At 38.2% G+C, this 13,897-nt stretch overlaps 1 protein-coding gene across 15 annotated transcripts in view; it reads left to right on the plus strand.

The window, feature by feature from the left end:
- Positions 1–13,897, plus strand: part of ERC1 (ELKS/RAB6-interacting/CAST family member 1) — a 558,286-nt gene that overhangs the window by 180,325 nt on the left and 364,064 nt on the right. For all 15 annotated transcript variants that reach the window (XR_006604246.1, XM_045071559.1, XM_045071558.1 and 12 more), the window contains 3 exons: positions 4,088–4,225; positions 5,988–6,128; positions 7,093–7,233. Coding sequence is in view for 14 of the 15 variants with exons in the window: in XM_045071559.1 (XP_044927494.1) it covers positions 4,088–4,225; positions 5,988–6,128; positions 7,093–7,233 (420 nt within the window). In the remaining variant the exon portion in view is untranslated. The remainder of the gene's footprint in view (positions 1–4,087; positions 4,226–5,987; positions 6,129–7,092; positions 7,234–13,897) is intronic.

Consider the following 13,897-nt stretch of genomic DNA (forward strand, 5'->3'; position numbering starts at 1 on the left):
GGCAGAGAGGCAGGCAGAGAGAGAGGAGGAAGCAGGCTCCCCGCTGAGCAGAGAGCCCGATGCGGGACTCGATCCCAGGACCCTGAGATCATGACCTGAGCCGAAGGCAGAGGCTTTAACCCACTGAGCCACCCAGGCGTCCCCCCATTTCTTTTTTTATATATAATTTTTTATTTTTAAAAATAAATATATATTTTTTATCCCCAGGGGTACAGGTCTGTGAATTGCCAGGTTTACACACTTCATAGCACTCACCATAGCACATACCCTCCCCAATGTCCATAACCCCACCCCCCTTCTCCCCACCTCCCTCCCCCCAGCAACCCTCAGTTTGTTTTGTGAGATTTAAGAGTCACTTATGGTTTGTCTCCCTCCCAATCCCATCTTGTTTTACTTATTCTTCTCCTACCCCCTTAAAGCCCCCATGTTGCATCTCCACTTCCTCACATCAGGGAGATCATATGATAGTTGTCTTTCTTCAGAAGGATGCTGTTTAGTCTCCATGTATTTGGGTTCTTTCCAAATTTCCTCTTGTGATTGAGTTCCAGCTTCAGAGCATTGTGGTCTGAAAATATGCAGGGAATGATCCCAATCTTTTGATACCAGCTGAGGCCTGATTTGGGACCGAGGATGTGATCTATTCTGGAGAATGTTCCATGTGCACTAGAGAAGAATGTGTATTCGTTTGCTTTGGGATGAAATGTTCTGAATATATCTGTGATGTCCATCTGGTCCAGTGTGTCATTTAAGGCCTTTATTTCCTTGTTGATCTTTTGCTTGGATGATCTGTCCATTTCAGTGAAGGGAGTTTAAAGTCCCCTACTATTAGTGTATTATTGTTGATGTGTTCTTTGATTTTGTTATTAATTGGTTTATATAGTTGGCTGCTCCCACGTTGGGGGCATAGGTATTTAAAATTGTTAGATATTCTTGTTGGACAGGTCCTTTGAGTATGATATAGTGTCTTTCCTCATCTCTTATTATAGTCTTTGGCTTAAAATCTAATTGATCTGATATAAGGATTGCCACTCCTTCTTGCTTCTGATGTCCATTAGCATGGTAACTTCTTTTCCACCCCCTCACTTTAAATCTGGAGGTGTCTTTGGTTTTAAAATGAGTTTCTTTTAGGCAACATATAGATGGATTTTGTTTTTTGATCCATTCTAATACCCTGTGTCTTTTGATTGGAGCATTTAGCCCATTAACATTCAGGGTAACTATTGAGAGATATGAATTTAGTGCCATTGTATTGCCTGTAAGATGACTGTTACTGTATGTTGTCCTGTTCCTTTCTGATCTACTACTTTTAGGCTCTCTCTTTGCTTAGAAGACCCCTTTCAATATTTCCTATAGAGCTGGTTTGGTGTTTGCAAATTCTTTCAGTTTTTGTTTGTCCTGGAAGCTTTTAATCTCTCCTTCTAGTTTCAGTGATAGCCTAGCTGTATATAGTATTCTTGGCTGCATGTTTTTCTCGTTTAGTGCTCTGAAAATATCATGCCAGCTCTTTCTGGCCTGCCAGGTCCCTGTGGATAAGTCAGCTGCCAATCTAATATTTTTACCATTGTATGTTACAGACTTCTTTTCCCGGGCTGCTTTCAGGATTTTCTCTTTGTCACTAAGACTTGTAAATTTTACTGTTAGGTGACGGGGTGTGGGCCTATTCTTAATGATTTTGAGGGGCGTTCTCTGCACCTCCTGGATTTTGATGCTTGTTCCCTTTGCCATATTGAGGAAATTCTCTCCAATAATTCTCTACAGTATACCTTCTGCTCCCCTTTCTCTCTCTTCTTCTTCTGGAATCCCAATTATTCTAATGTTGTTTCGTGATGTCGGAGGCAGGCCCCTGGCCAGGGCGGCCTCCACCATTAAAAGATGGCGCCTGGCTAGTTGCCAGGTTAGGATTGCCTCGTGAGACTAAGCGGAACGCCCAAAGAGGAAGTAAACAGCATTGGTTGCTAGCGAAGTTGTTTGTTTAGGTGCACAGCCTGATTCGCTCCCTCCTGTACCCTGCTCGCTGATTGGTCATGTAAACGTATATAAGTGTGTAGACTTGCAGAAATAAAGAGAGAGAAGATACATCTGAACTGGGGCTTCTTGTCGTCCTTGCGGGTCGAGGGCAATATGTCTTATGGTGTCACTTATCTCTCAAATTCTCCCCTCGTGGTCCAGTAACTCTTTGTCCCTCTTTTGCTCAGTTTCTTTATTCTCTGTCATTTGGGGTTCTATATCGCTAATTCTTTCTTCTGCCTCATTTATCCTAGCAGTGAGAGCCTCCATTTTTGATTGCACCTCATTAATAGCTTTTTTGATTTCAACTTGGTTAGATTTTAGTTCTTTTATTTCTCCATAAAGGGCTTTTATATCTCCCGAGAGGGTTTCTCTAATATCTTCCATGCCTTTTTCGAGCCCGGCTAGAACCTTGAGAATTGTCATTCTGAACTCTAGATCTGACATATTACCAATGTCTGTATTGATTAGGCCCCTAGCCTTCGGTACTGCCTCTTGTTCTTTTTTTTGTGGTGAACTTTTCTGCCTTGTCATTTTGTCCAGATAAGAGTATATGAAGGAGCAAGTAAAATACCAAAAGGGTGGCAACAACCCCAGGAAAACATCCTTTAACCAAATCAGAAGAGACCCCAAATCGTGGGGGGTTGGAGTGGAGAAAGGGGATAAAAAGAGGTTCAGAAAAAAAAAAAAAAAAAAAAGCAATTAAAAAAAAAACGAATAAAGAAATAGTATAAAAAAGAAAAATATATATATTAGATAAACTAGTTAAAAAAACGTTGAAAACGGTAAAAGTTAAAAAATATTTAGCAGAAGAAGAGAAAAAAAATTGAAAAAGAAAAAAAAATTAAGTACAAGACTAAGTAATCACCGGGAGAAAGCCATGAGTCCCGTGCTTTGCTTTCTCCTCCTCTGGAATTCCGCTGCTCTCCTTGGTATTGAAACTGCACTCCTTGGTAGGTGAACTTGGTCCTGGCTGTATTTCCTGTTGATCTTCTGCGGGAGGGGCCTGGTGTAGTGATTCTCAAGCATCTTTGCCCCAGGCGGAATTGCACCGGCCAGGCTGAGTAAGCTGCTGGGGTTTCCTTTCCGGGGCTTTTGTTCCCTGAGCGCTATCCGTAGAGTTCCAGTGGACGGGAATGAAAATGCGGCCTCCTGGTCTTTGGCCTGGAGGAGCCGAGAGCCTGGGGCCCCACTCCTCAGTGTGCCCTCAGAGAACAGCGCCCAATTACTCCCGTCTCCGTGGCCTCCCGCCGCATTCCGAGCTCACCAAGCCTGTGACCGATTCAAGGTAACTCTGAGCTGTGAGCTCACTGTCGGCTGTCTCTTTAGCTGGCTTCCCTGTTGTAATACCAGTAAGGTCTGCTACGCTCAGACACCCACGATCCTTCTGTGTCCCTGCTGGACCTGAGGCCACGCTGATCCCGTGTGGGCTTCGCCCCGGTTTAGCCTCTGGAGCGATGTCCCTCAGTGGAACAGACTTTTAAAAGTCCCGATTTTGTGCACTGTTGCTCCGTAGCTTGCCGGGAGCCGGCCCCTCCCCCCAGGGTCTATCTTCCCTTCGCCTTAGATTTTCTTCTCCGCCAGTCCTACCTTTCAGAAAGTGGTTGATTTTCTGTTTGTAGAATTGCTGTTCTTCTTCTCTTCCATCTGCCGTTGGATTTGTAGGTGTTTGCAGTCTTTAGATATGCTATCTAGCTGATTGTTAGCTGAAGTAGTCTCAGCCTGCTACTTCTCCGCCATCTTGACTCCTCCCGAAGTTATCCCATTTCTCTTGTCTTTCCTATCTTTCCACTCTCAATCCCATCTCTAAATGTTGGCTCTTTTCTCTCTAGCTACTTTCCTTATTTTTTGAGAGATTTATATATATGCATATATGTCCATAGCTACATGTGTGTCTTTTCTGTGTTCTGGCTCTAAATTCTGTCTTTTAAATTTTGCATTCAGTTTGGAGACCCTTAGTATTAAATTATTTCTGTGGAACACACATTCAGAGACAGCCCTGATCTATTTCTAACGTAAAATGATTTTTATTGTGACTATTTGTATTTCTTTTAATTTCCTTTTTTTCCCCCACACTTAGATTGAAAATCTTCAAGAGCAACTTAGAGATAAGGAAAAGCAAATGAGCAGCTTGAAAGAACGGGTCAAATCCTTGCAGGCTGACACTACCAACACTGACACTGCCTTGACAACTTTGGAGGAGGCCCTTGCTGAGAAAGTGAGTAACAGGTTTGGACCCTTTGTAGACACATTTGCTCTTCTTTCTCATTAATGTTAAATTTAGTAATGAGACTTGGATTTAAAAGGCAGAAGAAATCCCTTAGGGCAAAAGAGAAAAGAGTTTTCTGTAATATTGCTGTTGTAGATAGTATAAAGGGATAGAAAAGCCATTTTGTTTTTGTCAACTTAAGCATCTGTTGCTAGGCAAAATGGATTTCACACTGGAGAGCAGTGGCTGAAAGTTTTCCCCTCTCCTTTCCTTCTTCTTTCCTTCCTCTTTACTTTAATAGATATATTAAATATCTATTAATGTAAATATTAAATATTAATAGAGTGGGGGGAGGGGCAGAGAGGGAGAGGGAGAAATAAACTCAAGCTGACTCTACACTGAGCTAGGAGCCTGATGTTGGGCTCCATCTCACCATCCTGAGATCATAACCAGAGCAGAAACCAAGAGTCAGACTCTTAACCAGTTGTGCCACCCAGCTGCCCCCATTGGCTGAAATTTCTAAAGACTAAGCCATAAGTTCCCACTTACTGTCTCCTGAATGAAAAGAAAAGTACTTTTTATTTATCTCATCTGTTTGAACTTGGGGATGTGAAAATATCAGACATTGACCATTAGGAAGCAATATATAATTAGTTCTCCTTTACTGTACCATGGTAGTACCTAATAAAATCTGGGATTTTAGTTATCAACAAAAACACACTTGTTGTTTTTCTAGTCTTGGCCCAGCTACTTCATTTCACGTTTATGAGCAAACCTAAGTTTTCAGAAATGGTTGACATAATAAAGAAGTGACCCAGCCAGTTAGGTGTTAATGTATTAGAAGGAGGTTTAAGGAATCTTGGTGGTGCATTGTAATTGGATTTTTTTAAAGGAATAGGGTCACTGTTCCTTAAGTCTCTTGGACTCACAAGCTTCAGGGTATGTGCCAGGGATCAAGGCTTGATCCCTGGATATAGTCAGAAATAATAACCAGAAATATACTTAAATTGCTTCAACTTTCAGACTTACCGAGTATCTGTTGACAGAAGTTTTAATGGACTGTCCCTCCACCCTTTTTAAAAAAAGATTATTTATTTATTTGAGAGATTGAGAGAGAGAGAGAGAGAGAGAGAACTGAGAAAGCAGGGGGAGGAGGGGGAGGGTGGGAGGAACAGAAGGAGAGGGACAAGCAGGCTCCCCACTGAGCAGGGAGCCCAATGTGGGACTCGATCCCAGGAACTTGGGATCATTACCTGAGCTGATGGCAGACACTTAATTGACTGAGACACCCAGGTGCCCATCTCCCCCTTGCCCCCCTCCCCTTTTTTACACTTTAATTCAACATATCGTAATCTCCCAAATCTCCTCCTTTTTTGATATGCAAATTGTGAGTCATTTCCATTGTCTGTGGGCAACATGTGACTTACATATAAAAAATATGTGTTACTTATCAGTCTTAGGTCTGTGTGTGTGTGTGTTAAGTTTTTGTTATTGGGAATTGAAAAAAGGGGATTTTTTCAAAAGGACTTCTAATACTATTTGAGATTATAGGAAAAGAAACCTAGGGGAATCAAAGAGCAAAGCTACATCTTTGTTATTGCAAGAGAGGTAGGAAGGGTGAATTCCTTGAAAAGTTGATTATTAACAGCTTATCCCTGTATTTTGAATGGAGCATGAAAATGTGAAATTTTATCAGCTGAAAGCTGAATTAGGGTCATATAATATAAGTATGAAAGGAATTTTCTTACATATTGATGTGTTCTCTCATCAGGAGCGGACAATTGAACGCTTAAAGGAGCAGCGGGACAGAGATGAACGAGAGAAGCAAGAGGAAATTGATAACTACAAAAAAGATCTTAAAGATTTGAAAGAAAAAGTCAGCTTATTGCAAGGCGACCTCTCAGAAAAAGAGGTTAAGATCACCAAAATAGAATGATTTGGTTTGCTTAGTGCATTGTATGTATATGTTGTTGGCGTTTACATAATGCAGAAAAAATGTATTTGATGGAAGATTTTCCTTAATATTCTTACAACAGGGCTTTTTAGAAGATATTAAGGGGAATTATGGCAAGCTTTGCAGAGACATAATAGATTGGATCATTCATTTCCTAAGTCTTTAGCTTTTTCAATAAGTTATATTGGTTTCTTACTCGTTAATGACATTTTTATAGATCCTAAAATAACTGAAGCTGTCACACATGGAAATGCTATGCTAATGGTAAGAAGGGTGATAAAAAAAATTTTATGTAATGGAGGGCTGTGTATTTATAATATCTCTTAAAGTACATCTCAGTATCGGCAGAGAAATCATAAGTAATTGCTGACTAATTAGATTACTTAGTATATTTTGGTCTTGCTTTTGGAAGGTCCTGTTAATGTGACCCAAATAGTAAAAAATACTGCCTAAGATCATGTAATAATGCCTGAGCTTTAGGGGCACTCTTGGATTTTATTTCTGGTTATCTTTAAGACAGTTTATGGATATTTAAGTTTCTAGTAGAACTTTCCTTTTCAAAGGGAAAAGTATTTTATATTTAAGTCACTGTAGCTACTGCAGTAACTAGTAGTGAGTACTACTGCTAATGACTAGTTTCATTCATGAAACTTGATCTACTTTCATTTAATTTATGGGAATGAATATGTATTGGTAGAACTCTTTAAATCACAGTTCAGTTGGTATTTCTTGGGAATTAAGCTTTAGTTAGGACTCAGAAGCTGAAGCTGACGCTGTTTTATATTTCATGAATGTTCTTGAAATGGAAGTGTCAGTATATAGTAATAAAGAGCAACTATAAGCCACCAAGATAATAAATTTTAAAATTTACATTTCCATTTTGTTTGTACTGAGTACTCTAGACATGTTTTGCTTCTTTCAGGCTTCACTCCTGGATCTGAAAGAGCATGCTTCTTCGCTGGCTTCCTCAGGACTGAAAAAGGACTCACGGCTTAAGACACTGGAGATTGCTTTGGAACAGAAGAAGGAAGAGTGTCTGAAAATGGAATCACAATTGAAAAAGGTTAAAGAAAATTTTTCCACTTTTCTTACTTTGCTTTAAATAAGAACGTAGTAGAGAGCTCTGCAGTGTTCAATGTGTAATAATTTGCCAATGGTGTAATATTCCCCCCTAGTTCAAAATATCATTTATACCTTCATTAGTTCTCTTAATGTTCTTGTCTTGTTTTATTTTACTACTGAGAATCCTCAAAATTTTAGAGAATTGACAGATCAGAGAAGGATTAAAAAATGCAGACCCTTTATGGACAAAGTATAAGACAGTGTAAAAATCTTAATTTTCTGATATGTTCCTTCCATTAGCACTAAGCCTCCTAGAAGGAGGTAATTTAGCAATGATAGTCACCCATGCTGCCAAGTATTAGGATGTGGGACATATATTTGTTTTCAATTTCTTTGATTTATTTCCCTCTAAGATTTATATGGCAATTTATAGTTTTCAAAACACTTTCATATTTTTAATCTCTGAGCTACCAACTCTGTGATCAGTTTATAGTTACAGTTTGAGCAGTTACATTAGCTGAGGCCAGTTCAGTTAGTCTCAACTATTGAGGCCAACTCAGTATTGATGACTAATGAGAAAGGGTGCAGCCTAGTCTCGACACTTTAAGTCTTGTTCTCCTTCCGGGCGCCTGGGTGGCTCAGTGGGTTAAGCCGCTGCCTTCGGCTCAGGTCATGATCTCAGAGTCCTGGGATCGAGTCCCGCATCGGGCTCTCTGCTCAGCAGAGAGCCTGCTTCCCTCTCTCTCTCTCTGCCTGCCTCTCTATCTACTTGTGATTTCTCTCTGTCAAATAAATAAATAAAACCTTTAAAAAAAAAAAAAAGTCTTGTTCTCCTTCCATATATTGGGTGTATTCAACATGATACCCTTACATGTAGGATATGTCAAAAGTAAAATCATGTTTAAAAACAATAATCACCCAGTATATTAAACCGCTATTACTTTAAAATGTTACTTTTAGGTGAAGAAAAAGAAAGAAAATCTAATATCTTAAAGTTACTTGTGAATAAGTAGGAGAATTCTATTTGTGAGATTGCAGATTTTGATTATGACCAATTCAGATTTGATGGCTGGCTATTTTTCCTCACTGAAAAGGTGGAGGTAATTTCTTATTTTATACCTGAATATCGAAGATGAAGCTGCTTATATGTATTTTATGTAACAGAGGAGTAACTATCAAGAGTGATATTATTCATTAATATTCTAAACTCCCTTGTTCGTGACAATCCCACATTTTCTTCTGTTTGTTTATTTTTAACTTCTTTGTTACCATAGTCTCTTATATCTTGGACTTTAAATTTAAGCTTATGAAAAAAACTAAAGTTATCTTTGGGTAGAGGAGGTTGATGGCTTTCCCCTACTTGAATTTATTTATTTTACTATTGGCCAATTTTCTTTTCATATTTTCCCTTGTTTCATTCTGGATTATTGTTTCTTTCATTTTAATTCATTACTGATATTTTCCTATTATACTTCTTTCACAATGCCCAACTCCAATAGGGAGGTTATTACTTTAGTTTTCTGTATGTTTCATTTGTTTTGTGCTTTTCTCCCCTCTTTTAATTGGGCATTTTTTATAATTCCATTTTCTTGTTCCTTTTAACATATCAGTTATATTTCTTAAATCTTCTCAAGTGATTACCCTAGAGTTTGCCATATACATTTTGACTTATCCTCCAACTTTATTGAGATATAATTAGCAACTAAAAATTGTATATATTTAAGGTGTACAACATGATGATTTGTGTATACATTGTGAAGTGATGACCACAGTCAAACTAGTTAACACATTCATTACTTCACATATTACTGTTTTATTTTTTTGTGTTGAGAGAACTTTTTAATACTCTTAGCAAATTTCAGGTATATAATATAGTATTAGTAAGTATGGTCACCATCCTAAATGTTAAATTCCTGGCATCCTAAATGTTAAATTCCTGGAGCTTATTGATCTTACAACTGAAAATTTGTACCCTTCCTTTGATTAGCATGTCCTCACTTTTCCACCCTCCAGCTCCTGACAACCACCATTCTATTTTGCTTCTATAAATTCCACTTTTTTAGATTCTACATATAAGTGAGATCATGCAGTATTTGTCTTTCTGTGTCTAGCTCAATTTCACTTAGCATAATGCCCCCCATATTCATTCATGTTGTCACAAATGGCAGGATTTCCTTTATTTTTATGATTAAATAATATTTCAGTATACACACACACAAATTGTATTTCCTTTATCCATTCATCTATTGATGGACACTTAGATTCTTTCAGTATTTGGCTCTTGTGAGTAAATGCTGCAATGAGCATGAGAGTGCAGGTATCTCTTTGAGATAGTGATTTCATTTCTTTTAGTTGCTGGATCACACAGTAGCTCCATTCAAGAATTTCTGCGAAGGTGTCATCATACTGTTTTTATAATGGCTGTATGAATTTGCATTCACACCAACAGGGTACAAGAGTTCCTTTTTCTTCATACTCTTCCCAACTCTTATTTCTAGACTTTTTTTTTTTAAGATTTTATTTATTTATTGGACAGAGAGAAATCACAAGTAGGCAGAGAGGCAGGCGGGGCGGGGGTGGGGGAAGCAGGCTCCCTGCGGAGCGGAGAGCCCCATGTGGGGCTCAATCCCAGGACCCTGAGATTGTGACCTGAGCCGAAGGTGTAGGCTTAACCCACTGAGCCACCCAGGAGCCCGTCTAGTCTTTTTGATGATAGACATTCTAACAGATGTTAGTTGTTATCTCATTGTAGTTTTGATTTGCATTTCCTTGGTGGTTAGTGACATTGAGCTACTACTTTTCACGTACCTCTTGGCTATTGGTCTGTCTTCTTTGGAAGAGTATCTATCTGTTCAGGTCCTTCACCCGTTTTAATGGGATTATTTGTATTACTTGTGTCTGTGCTATTAAGTTGTATGAGTTCCTTATATATTTTGAATACTAACCCCCTGTCAGCTATAAGGTTTACAAATATTTTCTCCCATTCCGTAGGCTGCCTTTTTATTTTGTCGATAGTTTTCTTTGCTGTATAGAAGCTTTTTAGTTGGATGCAGTTTACCTGTTTTTGCTTTTGTTGTCTGTGCTTTTGGTGTCATATCAAAAAAAAATGCAGTAAAACATTTTTAATCTAAATTCATTTTCAAAAAATGTTATCCCACTTTATATGTCATGCAGGTACATATAACAGAATACTCCCAGCTCCTTCCTTCCTTCCCTGATAACACTGTTATCATTCATTTCATTTATCCATGTACAATAATCACCCAGTACATTACTGTTATTACTTGAAAGTATTACCTTTTAGGTGAAGAATAAGAATAATAAAAAGATTTAGTTTTAGCTTTCTGTATATAAATATATATTTATATAGCTTTCTATATAAGATGTAGTTTTAGCTTTTCCTTCTCCAGTTCCCTTTTATATATATATGTGAGTTTCTGACCTATATAATTTATTTCTGCCTGACAACTTTTTTTTTTTTTTTTTTTTTTGAGAGAGAGAGCGGGTGCCAGAGTGCATGAGTTGTGGGGGAGGGGCAGAGGGAGAGTAAGACTTAAGTAGGCTGCACTCCCAGCGCATGGCTCCATCTCACAACCCTGAGATCGTGACCTGAGCCGAAATCAAGAGTCAGAGGCTTAATTGACTGAACCACCCAGGTGCCCTCTGAAGAATTTCTTTTAATATATTTTTGCAGGGTAGGTCTCCTGGCTATGAATTTCTTAGTTTTTATTTAAGAAAATCTCTATTTCTTGTTCACTTTTGAGAGATGACAACACTGGACGTGGGTTTCTAGATTGGACACTTTAAACGTTTCACTCTGCTTTCTTCTTAAGTGATTTCTGATGAGAAATCTACTGTAGTTCTTAACATTGTTGTTCTATAGATAAAATGTTTTTTCCCCCTCTGACTTCTTTTAAGCTTTTTTGTCTTTCACTTTCTGCATTTTTAATATGGTGTGTCTTTGTATAGATGTATAGAATTTATATTGCCTGGTGTTCTGAACTTCCTGATTTGGTGTGTATCCATAATTTTGGAAAATTCTCAGCCATTATTACTTACAGTATTTCTTCTTCTTTCTTTTCCTTTTCATATTCCAGTTATGTGTATGTTGCACATTCTGAAATTGCTCCATAGTTCCTGAATGTTCTGTACTGTTCTTTTTATTATTTTTTTCTCTTTCCATTTTATTTTGGGAAGTCCCTGCCTCCCTCCCTATGTCTGTCTGTCTTCCTTCCTTCATTAAGATTTTATTCATTTGATAGCACACGCAGAAGGGGATGGGGCAGGGGGAGAGTGGTGAGCGAACTCCCTGCTGAGCAGGGAGCCTAATGTGGGGCTCAGTCCCAGAACCCTGAGATCATGACCTGAGCTGCGGCCAGACACTCAACTGACCACTCAGGCGCCTCCATTTTGGGAAGTTTCTGTTGACTTATCTTTAAGCTTACTGATTCTTTCTTCAACCATATCCAGTCTACTAAAAGGGTCCATGAAAGGCATTAATTTTTCTTGTGTTTTTTATACCTAGAATTTCCTTTTGATTCTTTCTTAGAGTGTCCACCTCTCTGATTGTATTACCGATCTATTTTTTATATTGCCTACTTTCCCCATTAGAGACCTTAACTGTTAATCAGTTATTTTAAATTTCATGTCTGATTAATTCCAACATCAGTGTCAGATATCTGATCAGGTTCTTATGTTTGCTCTGTCTTTTCAGACTGTGTCTTTTCTTTTAGCACACCTTATAATTTTTTTGTTGAAAGGCAGGTATGTTGTATTAGATAGTGGGTAAATAGGCCTATCTGTAAGGTTTTAATCTGGCTAGGAGTTGAGCTGTATTTAATGTTTGCTGTAGCTATAGGTGCCAGAGGCTTCAAATTCCTCTAGTATTCTCATCTCTTTTACTTTGGGTTTCTCTCTTCAGAAAGAGTTTGCATCTTGTAGCTCTTTCAGCTGTTATCCTTTGTTATTATATTGGAGCCCTATTGGTGTGGTGGTAAGATGTGGGGGAAGATAAACTTTCTATAGTCTCATGATTAAGTCTTTGGTCTTTTATGAGCCTTTGTCCCTGGCTGTGACCTTAGAGGGGGTAGAATGAGAGAAATGCCTGTCTGCTAGGTGGGATTAAACTCTGTTAAAATCTTTGCTCCTGGAGGCTCTGTGTTTGGGTAGAGTATAGTTTGGGCATATTTCACAATTACTCCTGCCCACAGCCTTACCAGAACCCAAAGGGATTTTTGTCAGTTCTTCACTTTGAGAACCTGGTGGGGTTTCTGGATATTAAAGTCCATCAAAATAAGGTGAGTTTGCCCTAAAACTGCAGCTTCTAGGACTGTCATGCTCACTGTCATGCTCATCCACACTCAGCCTCTAGTAATTCCTCAAAGTCACCATTGAAGTGTTTCTACCAAAAGCTTTGCTCTAGTTGGGTAGATTTCAACTGTGACTCTTGATTTCAAAGATGTAGTTTGCCCTTTGACCTTAGTTCTCTGATAGGTCCCAGAAAAGTAATTGATTTTCAGTTTTTTAACTTTTTCTTGTTTTAAAAATGGTAGTGATGACTTACAGACTTTTTACATGTTGGAGCTGAGGTTACAGCAGTTTTTTATATGGAGCATGCCTATACATTCTTGTTTTGTGAAGGTGTATATGTGAATTTTGCTATTTAGAATAACATCTAAAACCTAAAATAAAAATATAATTATTGCCTATATCTGGGAATCAACTTTAGTTTTATTAATTAACACATAAATATTTGTGAAATCAATAGGTTACCTATCCCAGGGAATTTATTAACAACATACATGGCTATTTATTTACTTATTTATTTATTGGCAGGGTGCATATCTGTATGACTCCGGGGAGGGGTGGAGGAAGAGGGCAATAAACAGACTCCCCGCTGAGCAGGGAGCCTGATGCAGGGCTTGACCCAGGACCCTGAGGTCACAACTTGAGCTGAAATCAAGAGTTGGAGGCGCAAGTGACTGAGCCACCCAGGCACCGTCAGTACACGTCTCACATAGCTTTTTTAGTTCTACTAGATGTCAGATGAACTTGAGTATTTTGTATTATCAGAGTGTTTCTAAACTCATTAATTTATATTGGAAATTGCCTTTTAAGAAAGAAGAGAAAAATCTTTGACTTTAAATTATGTCTTAGAATAAATGAGAGTATATTTCCTAATGTAAGATTGAGATAAGGATAAAGCAGTAAGATGTAATAATACTCAGAATAATTGTTAAATATTGTGCTTCAGATTTTAGCTCATTCTAGTAGATAAATTTTTCCCTAGCACTATTACATTTTAAAAGCAGGGCAGTGACATAGAGAAAGACAAATACCATATGATCTCACTTATATGTGGAATGTAAAATCAAAAATAACCTGAATACATAGAACAGATTGGTGGTTGCCAGGAAGGTGGGGGGAGTGGTGGTGTGTGGGCAAAATGGTTGAAGCAGGTCAGAAGGTAAAAACTTCCAGTTATAAAATAAGTAAGCCCTGGGATATAATGTACAGCATGGTGATTATAGTTAGTAATACTTTACTGTATATTTGAAAGTTGCTAAGAGAGTAGATCTTAAAAGTTCTTATCACAGGAAGATTACTTCTAACTTTGTAGTAATAGATGTTAATTACATTGTGGTGATCATTTCACAGTACACCAC

This window comes from Mustela putorius, unplaced genomic scaffold (genome assembly GCF_011764305.1).
Source record: "Mustela putorius furo isolate JIRA1106 unplaced genomic scaffold, ASM1176430v1.1 tig00003988_pilon_pilon_pilon, whole genome shotgun sequence".
Lineage (NCBI taxonomy): Eukaryota > Metazoa > Chordata > Mammalia > Carnivora > Mustelidae > Mustela > Mustela putorius.